The 17,576-nt window shown below is 35.7% G+C and overlaps 2 protein-coding genes across 2 annotated transcripts in view; one reads left to right on the forward strand and one right to left on the reverse strand.

Moving 5' to 3' along the window:
• Nucleotides 1–1,139: 1,139 nt before the first annotated feature.
• LOC129277153 (uncharacterized) lies at nt 1,140–3,875 on the reverse strand. Its single transcript, XM_054913365.2, has 3 exons — nt 3,489–3,875; nt 2,713–3,059; nt 1,140–2,259 (listed from the first exon to the last, which is right to left on the reverse strand). Exons 1-3 carry the CDS (start codon nt 3,544–3,546, stop codon nt 2,179–2,181), a joined length of 486 nt encoding a protein of 161 aa, XP_054769340.2. The 5' UTR covers nt 3,547–3,875; the 3' UTR covers nt 1,140–2,178.
• An 8,002-nt stretch (nt 3,876–11,877) lies between these two features.
• Nucleotides 11,878–17,576, forward strand: part of LOC129277154 (protein eyes shut homolog) — a 60,665-nt gene continuing 54,966 nt past the window's right edge. The window contains exons 1-3 of the mRNA XM_064110173.1: nt 11,878–12,054; nt 16,068–16,640; nt 17,229–17,497. Coding sequence (XP_063966243.1) covers nt 16,307–16,640; nt 17,229–17,497 — 603 coding nt within the window. The 5' untranslated portion in view covers nt 11,878–12,054; nt 16,068–16,306. The remainder of the gene's footprint in view (nt 12,055–16,067; nt 16,641–17,228; nt 17,498–17,576) is intronic.

Below are 17,576 nucleotides of genomic sequence, written 5' to 3' on the forward strand. Positions count from 1 at the left end.
TTCCTTCCACAAATACAAATACGTATGGTCAAAGAGCCCTTTCTTTATCTGCCCCTGTACTCTGGAATTCTCTACCATGAAATATAAGAACTGCACCATCCTTCCCCATCTTTAAATCAATGCTCAAAACTCACTTATTTTCAAAATAGTCTTTTTATAATATTAAATATATTATGTTGTTAAATATTGTAAGTTTTCATTTCATTAGTGATGTAACTTGATGTATTGATTTAATTTGTTCTAATTTGTATTAAGTATTTTAGGATTAAGGTTTATTGTATAATTCAGATAAGATTTAATGTATTAGTTATTAAATATATTTTGTAAAGCGCATAGAGAGTCTTGGACTACTATGCGCTATATAAATTTCAAATATTATTATTATTATACCACCGGGAAGATCACAGACACAATAATCATGATTATCATTAGGGGATGCTACGGTCATTTACGAACACCGTACGAACGATTTATTGCTATGTATATGGTTCGTACGGCGATCGTAGAGGTATTTGTGACCGTAGCATTATGATGAACACAGGCACTTTATTTTCATCTGTATTTCCTTCCTCAATACTCGTCACCATTATCATAATTACCACGATCATCGCCACCACCATCATCGTCAGCATAATTATCAACACCATTAGTCATAAACCCTCCTCATCATCACCATTACGATAATCACCATCATTCTTATCATCATCATCATATCGTAAATAGTCATCATCATTGTCATCCTTATAGGATAATCACCATCCATGTATCATCATCACCACCACCACCAAAACCACGAACATCACCTTAACATCACCAAGATCGTGGTAATCATCATCGTCGACGTCATCACCATCACAATCAGTCAACATCATGTAGCCTATCATGATAAAACAATTCCAGTGCTATCTTCACAACCATCCCGTGCCATTGATTAATCATCATAAACATCATCATCATCATCATCACCACCACCTGACCACTTCCATCGTCATCAATATTTTCATCACTATCGACAGGAGCTTATTCAGCAGAATAAACCTGCCAAAGTCGCTCCAAAAAGCACGATAACTCATTCATATTCAGTCAGTGACAATTAGTTTGGAATTTCAAATTCATAAAAATGACAGGTAAAAATGTCGTATAGTTATTTTGGATATGTATTATTTTGCATAACATTGATACCATGACATTCAAATGAGCATTAACACTTGATTTTTTTTTACATTATGTAAAACAAATATGTAAAAACAGTTTGGATATTTTCTTTTTGGGGCAACTTCAATGCGCTTATGTAATTCGATCCGCCGACACCATAATTTGAATGTGTCCGTCCCGTACTTTTTTTTATAGCATATAGTTTTGTGAAAATTTGTTTGTTCTTTCGCCTGTACCCGTTTTCAAGGCGCCTATACCATCTATACAGTATATCATTTAATCTCAAATTAAAACCATTCAAAACTATCAAAGTACATGTTTCTAGTATGAGTTAAATCATTATTCTATTGTGGAATTGACCTATTATAATTATTGTATATTAACCAGAATTTTATTTTATATTACTCGAACAAATTTTCAAAAATTTATTAAACTTCCCAACAATTTAGTTTTGACAAAAACTGTGTATGCATAATATCAATTTGATCATAAAACATATAACTCTATTCAGCAGAATTTGTATAAAAATAACATCAATATCATATTAATTGCCGATTTAACGGCGATGTATTAAAATAAATAGTTTCTTCTTATTTACAAAATAAGACTTGATCGTTACGATTTCCTTTCTTGGAGAATCGTCCGTATGTAGTACTGATAAAATGTTTTTTAATATTCAACTTTCGGATAGTTCTTGTTATCCTGATCTCCCAAGGGCGATAGACCTTCGAATAAATCTTTTCGACGACCATAATGAACGATGTCATCGTCGTTGGCATGAAACCGAAGTTGAGTTGTAGACCAAAGTTCTTGTTATCAACCTCTCTCAAAATCGATGTCGGAGTTCATAGCTAGGTCGAGGTCGGCTTTCGAGTAAAACGATGTCATCGTCGTTGGCACGATTCCGATGTCATCGTCGTTGGCATGAAACCGATGTCATCTGTATTGACATGACACCGACGTTGAGTTGTAGAATGAGAGGTGTTTCCAAGACTTGGATGATCATCATATTTCGGGAGAGGACTATCTTGTTTGTGATTGCGAAGAAGCTTGCCATCTTCGGCAATGTCTTGGAGAGTAAGGCAATTCTTCCATGCCATTCCCCTGGAGAATAAAGAAGAAAAAGAGGAGACAAAATATATTATTGCCATCGCATTTATTTTGAATGTGTACATGCATGAAGTATAAATAGTTAAGACAAGAGAAACGTTAGAAATTACCAGAAGGGTTTTCATCAAAAGATCTGCATTCCATTCCTCAACCGTTCAATATCTTAGATTACAATAAAGAAACCACAATCGCAATTTTCTGGATAAATTTTTCATCCTTAGGATATTACAGAGAAGACCAATGTATTATTGTACTACCTATAACTATAAGTTCGCATTCGATTGATACCAGCTAAGATGACTGTCATTTACTTTGTGGTTAATCGCAATCAATCAAGATTCCATTTTTAATTTTATGAATATGCTTTTTATTCGAACATTATAATTATCGCTTGCAAAATATAGGCGTAATCGGGAAAATAATGGAGCAGTGCCAAAAAAAACTCACCCTGAAAAATCTTCCACTCTTCATCACTTGGGCCAAGTTTCCTAATCTCCTGGTTTTGACCTCTTCCTTCGTAGCCTCATCCTCCTCGTCATCGAATTCCAGTATATTATCGTCATCGAGGTCGAGTGCGAGGCTCGGTGGACCGAGGGCATTGACGTCTACTGCAGTGAACGCTGCTTTGCCGAGATGGATTGAGATCTCAGAGGGTTCCTGTCGTCGTAGAGCACGGATTGAGAGGGCGGCCACGGCCATGATGGAGACTGCGAGTGCGATGAGGAGAGCGGGAGCGATGACGGCTAGTGGTCCAGAGTCAACGGTCTCTTGGTTTTTAGATGATTCGCCAAAAGCTACAGAGATATAGAAAGATAGAAAGGGAACATTAATTTTCAATCATCACAATATTATAAAGTACTAGATGGTGACATGACTGTATGCACGATGGTTTATACTTTTTTTTTTTTATTATAGGTAATATTTTCCGTTAAAGTTTTTAAAAGTTGTAACACACAATGCTAGTTTAACTGTCACGTGACAATTTTTGCGATAATCATTGTCCAAATATATAAAAGAGACTTTCAACAGACTGACAAGTTTGACAAGAAAAAAAAACCGTTGAACGACGAACAGGGAATGCAACGAGCAATGATACAAAATCGATAAATTAAGGTGGGTCAATGAAGCTCCAGCCCAAAGCTGATGTTGAATAAGGATCATTCGATTATTAAATCTATTTGAATTATTTTATTACAAATTACAAGTTCCTAATAAAATCTTACCTTCTACAATCATTGAAGCCCATACAAGGCACCACGTCGTTATTGATGAACTTTCCATGATGTAAGAGGTATTCCTTGATTAGGGATGGATGATGAAAATAGATGATGAGCGATGGGTGCAGTGTGATACCCTCAACTCAAGTTCTCGATCGACAACTGATGTTCCGAGAGCTTGAGCCCGAATATCAACCAGCTATGTACGTCACAAAAAAATATCAAACGTCACAGAACACCTTGACAACTTTGCAGTTGTAAAGAATTTGTGTTGATTGACCCGCTTCTGAACGATCCCACGCCCAAGTGCTTGCCGCGAGAGCCCGCGCGAGAGGTGAAAGATGGAGTTTGGGCAGGAGCGACTCGGGTTCTGCTCTGGCACGAAGTGAGCCCATGCTCTCGCGAAGCAGCCCTTTATATACCCGGACCAAAATAACCCAGAATGGAACAAAAGATGGGACAATAGCAGGAACGTATTTCAATATAGTGATTTGCGAAATATTTGCCTTTCACTAACAGGGCGTGGGCCGACAAAGTTTGGTGGAAGAGTTTGAAAGACCTCTATTGTGTGAATTGCATGGTTGGTGTTCCTTTTGTTTGCGGTTTGCCTGAGCATACAAGTCTCCAGTTCACACTACGATTATATCTCTTTTGCATGCCGATCGTAATTACAATAAAAACGGTCACACTTAAATTATGCTAACCCAACCGACGAGATGTTGAATGAGAACCCTCCACTAAGGAGAGTGATCGAAGCGGATTTGGGTTTCCATCTTTGAGGAGTGTGACCGACAAGGGAAGTGAGAATATACACTCCATATTTTCCAAGGATCAGTGTATCCGAAACTCGGCCTACTCCTAGTTGAACTTATCAGGATGTTATTGGCCCGGGTTATTGGTCAAGCATGACTTGACGTCACCATGAGAATTATTTATCATTATGATCTTGAAATAATGAAATGTCAATCAGTTTATGAATTTCATTTCATGTGTCAGTTTCCACTTCAAAATAAAAACATTTGATGCATTATTATACAAGCATGTAAGTTTATTTCATTTCATTAGTTTCAACTTCAAGATATTATGTGTGATTATGATAATAAAGATTAACAATTGAATTTCATTCAATTAAATTCCATTTATTACTTTCCACACGAAGATAAAACTATTTCACACATAATTATACAACCTGAAAAGTTAACTTTGTTGGAAGGAACATACTAAAAATCACAAAGATGGCTTCTTTGAAAATGATCCATCTCAGACCCTATACTGAAATCATAGAAAAGGTTCTCTATATTCATCATCATAGAAGCTGGAGAAAATGATAAATATAACGAAAATATAATTCTAGATTTAAAGTCACCATTTCTTCCAGCTCAACTAAAATAAAGCTTCCACAAACCTTAACAATAATATAAGCTATAAATTTCAAGATCTGTTTTTTAATAGTTTACCCTTCATATCCTCATCTTATTAATATATCTGTCTCTATATAATCTGGAACGTTCAATGTTATATCATTGTCTTATTTATATTTAATTATTGCGAGGTATTGTATTATTTCATCATTAATTATTTATTGTTTTTTGATTGACGTTACATTGCAGTTAATATTTTGTGAGATATGAAAAATAAACCAAACTGAAACTGAGCTTTCATCCGATCCTCTCAATCCACGTGATCAGTCACACACTCAATTTGATTATCATGATCATCCCCAACCAATGAAAAAAATTTACACTTCTGCTCAATTTGAGAACATGATTGTACAAAAATATATTGGTTACTTAAAACTAATACATTGTTCAGTTCTTTTTTTTTTAAAGGACCTTACATTATTTCGTACAATTTTCTATTAATTCACAATATGTTAAGCTCAGGTTTTCTTTTCCTACTTTTTTTTCATAGCAAGATATGATGTATCAACAGGTTCAAATTGGTAACTTTTATTTATTTTAGAATGTTCTTATTATTTTCAAACCATCTCATCTTCACCGAGGAAACGGGTGGGCACTCTTCTGTCAAAATATACAGTCCCATGCACTAATGTGTCTTTCCCTCTTTATAGTCAAAGAATTATTATAGTTCATCTTTCGATTCCTTTATTTTGTTTTATTATGACACGATATCAGACATGAAATATACCTCAAAGTTTGTTCTTTTCAATTGCACTTAGCTAATAAAAATTCTTTATTTTTGTTGTCCAATCGAAGTCGCACACATGGGTCAATTTGGCCGACTCGTATATTGATGGTTGTTGCGTTCTCAAGTAATTTGTAGAATCCGAAGAATGGGTACATTTTTTATCAGATGTTCCTCCTCTGATAATCATTATCAGTGGCGTAACTACGGGTGGCATGGGGGACACGTGCCCCCCCCCCCCCAATCGGCTGGCCAAAAAAAAGGGGGAAAGAGGGAGAAAGGAAGAGAAATATAGTGGGAAAGAAAATATTATTGTTCATTATAATATAATTATGCATAATTACATAAGAAATATTTTTCCATAACTGTATGAAACATAATTTGCTCAGGGTCTATGTCTTCATTGTTCCTGCTGCTTGCACTGTCTGTTTAACGAGATATATAATCCTGTTGTACTAAAACCTCCCGTTTTCAAGTCAATATACACCAAATACATGTATATTTCCTCGCACTTCGAATTATTATTGTTTTATGTAGTGACATATGCTTCTTTTTCACGACTACTTAAAGTGATTGCCCCATTTTAAGGTCTTAATATAACACATTTCCTGTCCGAGCCTACGTTCGCAATGGTGGATTGGTGAGATATGTCTGCTCTCCATGAATTCCTAAAATCAGTCCTTAAAATGTCCCTTTTCTGATCTAAATATCAAAAATTTTCAGCTCGCGCTTCGCGCTCGCATCATTTGGTTAGTGAAATACGTATGGTCTTAGTGGATTCCAACAAACGAGCCTTAGAATGACCCTCTTCAGGTCTGAATTTCCAAAATTTTCAGCTCGCTCTTCGCGCTCGCAATATTTGATCAGTGAGATGCGTATGTTATTCATGATTACAATGACTACAATTGCTTCACGTGGTTAGATGTAATTCTTACCAAATCAGCAAGCGCTTGGCACTCGTATTACATGACTATGGTGAGATATGTATACTCTTAATGTATTCCTAAAATATAGTCCTTTTTGGGGTCAATATCTACAAAAATTTCAACTCGCGCTTCGCGCTCGCATTGTTTAGCGAGACAGGTATGTATCATGATCACAAAAAATTGATTATAATGTCCCTTTTTAGGTCTGAATATCAAAAATTTTCAGCTCGCGCTTCGCGCTCGCATTGTTTGATCAGTGAGATACATATCCGTTTAATGGCACTGTCCTTAAAATATCTCTATTAGGTCAGTATACCTGGCAACTGAGCGGGCTTCGCGCGCTCACAAAGTGACTCAAAATTTTTGCCGGTGCCCCCCCCCCCTATGCCGTGACCCACGGTACGCCACTGATCATTATAAATAAAATGATTGAAAGCATTGGAGGAACAGAATATAGTGGAAATTATCACTTGTTTCTTACTTGTTACTTCTCACTTTTTATGAAGTTAAAAGCAATTATTAACAGCAACAAAATTTTATGACTACAAGAATAATACTGCTAGTTCCATAGTAATTCTCCCTATTCCTGCTTGATTTCGTTGGTGTATAGTGGAATGTGGATTTGTATGGTATCTGTTTGTGTACTTTGTTACAAGTCGATTATGATGATCACAATACAGTTTTCAGGGATATAATGCATAATATTCATGGAATATTGTGAAAGCGAATGTGCATAGTTTAGAAACCACACGTCAACACGAAATACAGGATATGGTATCTGATTTTTGTTTATTATTTTTTAAATCTTTTTTTCTTTATTTCATGGACCTGGCCACGGAGGATTGTCTATTGTTACTGGGGGTGCTGTGACAATGCTCAGCACCCCCAGTAACAATAGAATAATCCTCCGTGGAGAGGTCCATGCTTTATTTCCCAGTTAATAAGAAAAATATATTCCGGAATTCCGGAACAATTTCGTTAATATCCAAGCACTATTTAGTTATTTTGCAAACCACTGTCCACATAATGTGGTATAGTTCGTCTCGTAATAAACCACCAAAATATATTGTAGTGAATTTCTGTAATTATGCTTTTCTTCCAATATAACTTTTTTTTACAGCAACTGTTACCAAATGCCATTCCCTCTTTTAATTGTTTTATTTCTCCTTTTTTTTTGGGGGGGGGGGGTGCCTAAGAAAACGGCAGACCCATTTTTCCAGTGCAATTTCTTTCCCCATTGGGCATCTCCTCCAAGATCTTTTCTCTCCCCCCCCCCCCTTTTCTTCCTTTCTTTCTTTCTCTCTCTAACACTGGCGCCCAGATGGCCGAGGAGGGGGCGTTGCTTGGGGCCATGAATCCACCCCCCCCCGCCAGAAAACTCACAACCAAGCAAGAAAAAAAAAGGAGAAAAGGAGAGGAAAACGGGTAAAAGGGTGATATATCAAATCGCCATTTTTCTAAATATTTTATGTCAAAATTATGTAGGCCCTAACAAAATTTGATCTTTATTTTTTAAAATATCTAAATTTGCACCCCCTCGCTTCGCTCGCCTTTTGGCCCAAAACACTAATGCTCTCTAAGGGAATTTCTTCGACCTTTATCTACCCGACTCCACAAATTGTACCCCCTCCCCCCCCCCCCCCCCCCCACACACTCTCACCACCCCCCCCCCCCCTCTCTCGATCTCCCTTTCTCTCTCTACTATTTTCATCTCTTCAATCCGGTTTCTTAGACTTTCTCTCTCTTTTTCTCTATAAATATAAGTGTATTCCAATATGAATTACATCTTTTTTAATCCCTTGCCTCCCAAGATATATTCTCCACTCGTCATTTCCCACATTTCCTTCTATCTCTCCCGTCCTTGTTTTTGTCCACTTTTATTCCACCATACCAAACTTACACAGCAGTCTTTTTTAAGCCTCAACTGAACCATGGCCCTGGGAAGTAGTGGTACTGGGTGTCGATACCCCATTTGTGGAGGGGTTTGACAAAAATCGTATTCATTGGGGAGTGAAAAACATTTTTTTTTATTCTTGTCAAATTACTTGTCAAAAGTCACATTCATTCCTTAATGAAGACATTTTTACCTGTCATTTTTTTTAACATACAAGCATCACCTCTTAGAATTATAAAAACGTTCCCATGTCCCTGAACTGATCTCACTCACAAACACATGCTAATCTTAACCAATCCAAAAGTGTATTGTAGATAAAATCCTTTTAAAAAACGTAAACAGACACCATGTACTTCATGAGAACCACAAGGCAAACATTATCATGACATCAAGCGTGAAATGTTGAAGTGTGAGAATTGGAACATAACTGTCGCGAACACGAAAACTGGGCCCATCTACACAAAACTAAGGAATCGATTGATCATTGCACAAACGATTTTCTTGATTGATGGCATTGATCAAATTATTATGTGCAATTATTTATGTAAAACAGTATGATTAATTTCTAAGATGTGTGTATCATGGCCTTAGAAGGAATGTTGATCATCACAGCCACTCGCAGATCCAGGGGGCACAGGCGGCCCGCCCCCCCCCCCCCCGTTTGGGAGGCACAATTAAAATTTTACATTTAAAATGCCGTTAAAACAGAAGTGCCTCCCCCCCCCCCTCCTTTGAAATTGAAGCCCTTTTTTGTGCTTGTCATTTTTTTTCGTGGACGACATACCCGTAATTTTTTGTTAAAACCTTTTTTCTTTTTTTTTGCTTGTCAAATTTTTCCTCGGGAAAATGTGCCCCCCCCCCCCTTCGAAAAATCCTGGATCCGCCCCTGATAACAGCAAAGAAATATTATCCATGGTTACGGGACGGTAGAACTAAAGTAGAAGTTATTACAACATAATAATCAAACACTGTTCCAACCCTGTAGTCGTAATAATATTGTGTGAAATGACCTTCCTTTTTGTTATTATAGGATAATGGTTGATTCGTTGTCAGGCTTCTATTTTCCCTGTTGATTCCATCCATTATAGAAATAGCCACAAATACGTATTTGTGATTAACAGTATCAAAACAAATTTCTGTAATGCTTTTTCAGAAAGTGGATGAGAAGGCATGTTGGCCATGGCCATTTACTGGACCCATTCCTTACCAAGGCTATACGGTCTACGAAATATGTCTAAATCATTTTATTTCTTTCTGTACAGTTTTTCTTGCTTTTTGAAAGTGACAGAAAAATAATTAAAAGTAAAATCCTTTAAACGTTGACTGTCACACAAATCCATGTAGGCCTTGATCAATTTTGAAATAAAAAGTAGTTTTTATGGATTTGGGGACATAACTATTCCTCTAAAAAAAAGATTTAGGTATTTTTTAACCCTTGTCATTTTTTTTTTTGGGGGGGGGGCACAAAGGATATATTTATAATTTGTTGACCTTAATTAATTTTCAATATATTGTTATACTACTTTGATAACTTTTTGACCAACAAAATTGAGCTTTTACACGTACATGTATTAAAGGGATGGTCCAGGCTGGAGTAATTTATATCTCAATAAATAAAGTAAAATTCACAAAGCAAAATGCTGAAAATTTGATCAAAATCGGATAACAAATAACGAAGTTATTGAATTTAAAATGTTTGCATTATGGCCGGTGAAACAGCTCTTGGCATGTTTCTATGAATATTCATATATAGGTGGGCTGATGAAGTCATATCCCCTCTTGTTCTTTTGTATTTTATTATATGAAATTAGGTTTGTTCAAAAAAAATTCTACCAAGATCAAAAACAATTGGATTGACAACTGATTATGTGCATTTATTTAGTAATTTATTGCCGCAACTTATTTCATCATAAAGGAGACACAGACAAATCATTTACACATGTATGAAATGATGAAACATTTGTGATTTCATATAATAACATAAGAAAAAGGAAAGTTAGTGGGGATGCGACATCATCAGCCCACCTAATGAATATTCATGACGATGATATAACTGTTTCACAAAATATTGATAAACTTTAAAATTCAATAACTTCGTTATTTCTCATCCGATTTTGATAAAAAATTTAGCATTTTGGTCTGTGAATTGTACTCTATTTATTCAGATATAAATATTTTCAGCCCGGAACATCCCTTTAATATAGATATAATAATTTAGGATCTTACGCCTTCTTCAGTAAACACAATGGTAGACCTATGTAAAATATTTTATTCTTCACGACAAACTGATACTTGTATGAATTTATGTTTCCAAAAAATGTAGAAATTTGTGAAATGGAAGAAAATAAATATTTATTTGAATTGAATTGAATTTAGTAATTGAAAATGTTGAGAATCTGCATAAACTCTCTCATTATCTACGTTCCCACGGTTACGACTTTTTCTCGCCCGGTCTCACCCTAAATATCTGTGACATTGATAAATTTTGAATAACATCAGAGCCCCGTCTTACAAAGAGTCGCGATTGATCCGATCAATCGCAACTATGGACGGCTAGCAACGTCAACATCTATTATGCATGTTTGTTCAAAATATTTTGAAGCTATGATGTATATTCATGCAGTTGTTTTCTTGAAAGTTCCCTGTGCTTCTCTTTGTTTACAAAGGACATTGTGCAAATTTCCTGTAGAAAAAATTATGATATTGATGAACGTTTTTGTGTATATTATTTACCCCAAGAAAGGATCACCAGTCGTTCTTAAAGTCGCTCTTAACTTACGAACAGCTTTCTGCAACGGCCCCCAGGGGCCCGTTGCAGAAAGAGTTGCGTTTAATTAAAACGCAAGTCAAAAAATCAATCGCAAGTCCCAAATGCGCGCTGTTGATTGGTTGAAAATCAAGTTACGCGGGATTTTTTTAGTTGCGATTGATTGCATCTCTTTCTGCAACGGGCCCCGTATACCCCCATAATAACAACAATAATAATTTTAATAATAATAATAATAATGATAATAATAATCCCCATCGCAAACTTTCAAGCTCATAAAAAGTTTTACTAAGTTTCGGAATGTGGTTTTAAAGTAGAAAGTTCATGGGTCTCATTCCACGTAAAGGCCAATAAATATCTTCCTTTGACATGGGGATCGGAGAATAAAGAAAATGAAAATAATTTGAATGGACAGGAATGGACAGCTTTCAGAAATGATTAGAATGGAATCCCGAAAGAGAAAGAGTGAAAAGGGGGAAGGGGTTGGTGGTTTGCGTTTCAAACGTGAGGGGGAGACATGCTGAAATTAGGAAAAGAGCCATTGATTTTTTTTTACGCACATTAGTAGCTTGCTTTTCGCTCCGATTGACGTACGATGACTCATTCAGCTCCGCCCATACGCCTGACTACCGAACGGCGTCCCCGTTGATACGCTACGACGTTACGAGCGCAAGATATCCGTTAGAATTCCATAACATTTAAATTGTATTGTTGCCTGTGAAAAAAGGGTTTTAACTGTTATATGTTAGGGAAAAAATTTCTACAATGGATTTCAGATGATTCTCTACAATTTGCTGAAGTAAAGGGCGAATCTGTGAATGGAGAATCCTCATTTGAATGGTAAGATTACCGTAGCAGTGAACGAAAGAGAAAGTGTCAGTAATTTTGCTAATCTATTTGGTTGCTGCTTCGTGTGACGCAAGTTGGGAGCCCAGTCCCACATGTCGTTATCTACGTGTGGTGATTGAAGCTGTGACTGTGTTTTTGTTTACTAAATAGGTTCATTATTGCGGACTGAAATAATCGCTAACTTTATAGAGGGTATTCATTTGTCTCGCAATCTACTATGGTCAACAAGGAAATTCGTGATCACTCTCGCAAAAAGTGTTCACTACACTAGCTTACAAATACAAGTTCACGAGCTTTCGAGTGCCGCTGCAACTCTTTATCATTTAATATCAAGTGACGAAAATTATCTGACATGTCTGATAGTGATAACGTAGTCTATTTATATTAATCCCCAGGACCGTACGCGGGAACAATAGGTGGGCACTGATCCGTTGTGTGATTGGTCGGGCGTTTCACCAATCAGTGCATCGATGTACGGGGCGGGCGGTGTTTTTTGTTTGTTTTGTTTTGTTTTGTTTTTTTGCTTTAACTTAAAACTAACAAGTTAAAGGCGGTCGTGGTTGTGATACGTTTTTTAAAGTGAAGAAAATAAGAATGAGGAAATTGAGCTTGTTGAGAAAATTAAAAGAAAGAAAGTGGAGAAGAAGTCTTAGTTTCATTTCAAGAAGGAAGAATGTTCAGTTCATTTTTAATGTCATTGCAAAAAAAAAAAACTTGTCTTTTCATTTTCAGAACTTAGAGAATCAGAATCTTGAGTTCATCATGAGAATGAAATATATGTATTATTTGTATGCGCGTATCGAGTGGACCTTCCTAATATAATAGCAACACTGATGTGTGTTGCTGCCCTCTACGTTCGTTGCATACAATGTTTTGAAATCGGCCGTGAATAATACGTGTGAGGAATTTGATACTGGCCCAAAATCACAAATTTTGAGGATAACCGGAGGATGGACACGGAGTGAAATACGAGTGTAGAGTAAGATATTAAGCTATTTATCTTTCTCGTTATATTTTTTTTCTGTAATTTTTACAATAAACCATCATTTCATCCCACCTTTGTGACTCGGTATATCCGAAATTGTTCACGGTCCCGAAGTTCGGGTAGGTGGAGCGTAGTGTAGCGGTAGTGAAGTGGAGTGGAGCTTGCACGAACTTCGCCTGAGGTAAACTATGGTATGCCAATGCTGTACATTAAATATCACGTTTGTTACCAAAATTACTAATTTCCATACAGTTGGAATTTATTTTTCATTAGTAACTTGGGAATAATTTTTGTATTCACCAGAGCGCTCAAAAACTTAAATTTTGGGCATATTTTTGTGTACGCCCTCTATTAGTGGAAAGTAATATGGCAAGAAAATTTAATTTTTCAATCTCTATTTTTAATTAAGAAAAAAAAAAAAAAACTTGAATTTTGGGCATATTTTTGCGTACGCCCTCTATTGGGGGAAAGTAATATGGCAAGAAAATTTTAATTTTTCAATCTCTATTTTCAATTAAGAAAAAAATAATTTAAAGATTCAAATTTACTTAAGAGCCAAGTTGTATGATGAATAGGTGTAAATGGAAACTGTCAGTGTAAAAAAATCAAGCATTTGTCCCAAAGAAAAAGAGAAAATAAGCCAAACATTGCCACCCTTATTTTGCCACACATGGAGATATATTAAAACCGAGAACAAGGTTATATCATAACCTTGTTCATTGAATGAGTGATTTTGACCAAATTTGTTGTTGTTGTTGTTCGTTCGTTTTGGGCCTGTTTCACGCCCTAGTAGTCTCCTCAGTAGACATTTGGTGTTGCGACCATATTTTTGTTGCTCATAGAAAATAACGACTTTAGTGTGTATTGGCAATGTTTCATCATCTTTCCATCCAAATTCCCTTTGGAAGGATGTTGCAAAGTTTTGAAGCATATATTGAAATTATTTTCTGATGTGTGTATGTAAATGTGTGTTTGGTAACACAAGGGCGGTCGATTATACGATCACTCACTATTGGAAAAGATGAATGACAAGGAAAAAAGAAGGAGGATGAAGAAATGATACAGTGTACCTGATTAAATGAAGGAGATGTAAAAAAATAAAATGAAGAAGGAGATGTAAAAAAATAAGAAAAGACCAAAGAAGTTGGAGGAGGATGGGGAGAAGAGTTTCTTTGATAATAAGTTGAGTTTTGTGTCAGTCTATCAAAATTTGATATATAGATCTCTTGTTGATACCATTTAGTTGTTTTCTCTCTGAAGTATTCGGAGAATATTATCCAATATAATACTGAGTATTTTTTCAATAAAAAAGAATGGTTCATTTTCTTTCACTGATCACCGACTCTCAATAGGGCATGGGTTGTAATATTTCTTCATAAATAGAAATGATATGGCCGTTGCTCCAGCCTCAAGGGTCTGGAGGAAACAGTCCTTCCTTTATGTTTTTTTTTTTGGTTATTGTTTGTTTGTTTAAAGTGGCTTTAATGGCAAATGGAAGAAAGGAAAAGAAGAAAATGAGAGACTATTGAAAAGAGATGGTTTGGTGATCAGTGCATCTCTATCAAAGCTACATGTACCCCTTTTCATTACCATAACAAAAGTGCTCAAAATTTTCATTTGGAGCTGTCTCCATTCTTTTAAAATAAAAATGAATTATGCAATACGGTACAGTTTACAGTATATTCCAAATGGCAAAGCAAATTAAGAATTTAAGATTGGAAATCATTTTGCACGACATAGGCATCCATGTACTGGTGCAAAAATTATAAACTTACCGGTATTACAAACAGATTTTTTAAAGTAAATATTTTATTCATGTGATTAAATCAAAAATTTTAACATTTACCAATTTTCTTATGTGTTAGCTGTAACAAATCTGTTGTCTGATAAGAATTTGCTCAGATCATTCAATGCTCTTCCTTTCTTGAAGTCCTTGAAGAGACAACATACACAAATTACATCCTCCAGTGCCCGAGGGATATTAGAATGATTATGACCAGTAAACGAACAATTTCCTGAACACTGTCCGATATGGCGTTGTGCACTGTTGGACCTAAATTACCCAATTTAGAATTCAATGTCGAGAGCATCCCCTCTTTGCTGGATTCAGACAAGTTGATAGTGGGATCATAGTGAACTTGTTTAAATATTTTTTTTTTAAATGATAAGCAAAAAGAGTATAATTGGATTTTCCCTAGACAAATTTATTAATTGATTAATTAATGGACTGCTGGTTTCATTATGATGTTGAAAATTCTAGAGTCTCCATGTTAATCAAGAGATGAATTGACAGTTTCCTTTAATACAATTTATTAATTGGTGGAGCACAGCATGGTTTCTTTTTGTACTATTCAGAGTCTCCATGTTAACCAAGAAGTGAATTGACAGGTGTCTTACAGTGCATTCTAAAATATACCTTATTTGAATTTAGAGGGCTAACATTGTATGATTATCAGATCCCAAAATTTTATTTTTCTAGAATGTAAAAGAGTGTATGTCCATTTTTTTTTCATTTATACATTACTTGTACCACTAACACCAGGCATGGCTAAGATAAAAGGGACAGTTTCCTTTATATCAAATTTTGGTAAAAGGGAGAAACAACTACCTGTGCTTTGAACAGCATTCAAAGGAGCTCTTCAAATGTCCATGTTCATTTTATACAAAGAAATCTTCCAGTGGAGGAATCAGGATTGAAAGTTTGCTCTAGATAGCCTCAATACTTGCCAGACCTTGAAAAAAAAACATGGAATTCATATATGTTGTCTTCAACATCATTTAGAGGAGTTATGCACGGTGTCAGAAGCACAAGTGAAGTATTAATAAAAAGCTTAGGAGTTGCTCTTTCATATCCAGAGTAATCTTAAATTTTATATTGTTCAATTAGTTCTGCATGTTAGCCCTTAAATTAAGATTTCCTCTTTGATACACTCTTTGCAATTTGTTTTTGTGACTTAATATTTTTCATCATATCGCATATTCATGCAGGAATTCTCTTCTCTTTTTTTTTTCTTTTCAGGTAATATTGTGGATGTATAAAGTGCAATCCTATAGGACCAGTGAGAAAGGACAGAATGCTGTGAATTCAAAATGGATCGAACAAGTTGAAATTTTTTCTACCTTCTTCTAAGGGATATAAACAATGAATGTGAAAAGTTGTTTATGTCTTCTCTCCTTGTAGTTTCCTGTATGGATCCTGTACCTAAATTTTACTTCACAACAATGGTTTCCTGACTGTTATAAGGAGATTCAAAGTTTATGTACTTCACATTATTTTGCGTCAATATTTCAAAATTTTTGAAAAAAATCAATTTATCAACAACAATGCTTTGTGAAAGAACAAGTTCATTGACACAAGCCACGTGTGGCAATATTGAATGGAACCATTCATCGAAAACATCAAGTAGAAGGAGAACTTGGTCGTTTCACAACAGTACTTCCTCAAACACATTTCATTCAAATAAGGAGATGAATCAAAAGAATAACGAAGGTGTAATTTCCCAGAGGACATCTTGTCTTTCATGGAGGAGAAGTTGCGTGCTTAGGTTATACAACCCAGCCATCTCATTATTTGTACTCTTACTCATTTCAGGTAACAATTCTTTCCTAAGTACGATATGAAAGATTTTAGAAAATAATGGATGATGATTATTCAGGGGAAAATATTACGCCGACGCTTAGCACGAGGTGCTCCCAAGTTATAAAGTAATAAGTATAGCCCTCGTAAATATGGAAAGTACCCCAAATGAATTGATATTGGGTTGAATACAAAATGATAATTCATGCATGAACGGGAGTTAAAATATATCAATTTCTATTTTGTAATTGATCGGTCAGAGCAATGGGAAATAAATCTTAAATGTATGAAGGCTTGTTATTGATATGACGGTAATGAGACTCAAATTGCAGTTGAGTTTTGCTCAGAAAATCTTATAAACTTTGAGCTGCCTTAAGCATCTAAGAATTCATTCAAGGTCTTGGCCATTTCAAGAAACTTATGCTCTATTCCAAATCAACATGAATTCTAAAATCAAGCATAAGTCTTTGATTATACACAAATCTGTTTAGATTTGTGTTCAGTTGCAAGTTGCAACATCCCTTTATGCTTGATTTTTTTTAATGGGGTGCCTCACTCACTTGTAATTTTATTCTCTTTCTTCCTATTTAATTGATTATGCAGGACTTGACATTAGTACCACCACAGCGGAGAAATATATTGACATTGATGCCTACATCAGATACAACTCTGTCTCAGACGCCAGCCTTAACCAACTGAGGGGTGCTGAGCAGGTGCTAGAGTTCAGCTTCCGGTACTGCCATGATCCAGGGATGCTGATCTACCAGGAGGGGGGTAACACCGAAGCAGAGAGGGGTCTTTTCTTTGCCCTAGGGGTTAATAATCAGAGGCTTTATCTAGAATGGAAGGTGGAAGCAGATTCACTGGTAGAGGTACCGGCATTTCTTTTTTCTGTCTTGCTTGTAATGTTTCAATAACGTTTGGGTGGGAGAGGGATGGTTTTTTATTTTG

The sequence above is a fragment of the Lytechinus pictus genome, chromosome 15, assembly GCF_037042905.1.
Source record: "Lytechinus pictus isolate F3 Inbred chromosome 15, Lp3.0, whole genome shotgun sequence".
In the NCBI taxonomy this organism is placed as follows: domain Eukaryota; kingdom Metazoa; phylum Echinodermata; class Echinoidea; order Temnopleuroida; family Toxopneustidae; genus Lytechinus; species Lytechinus pictus.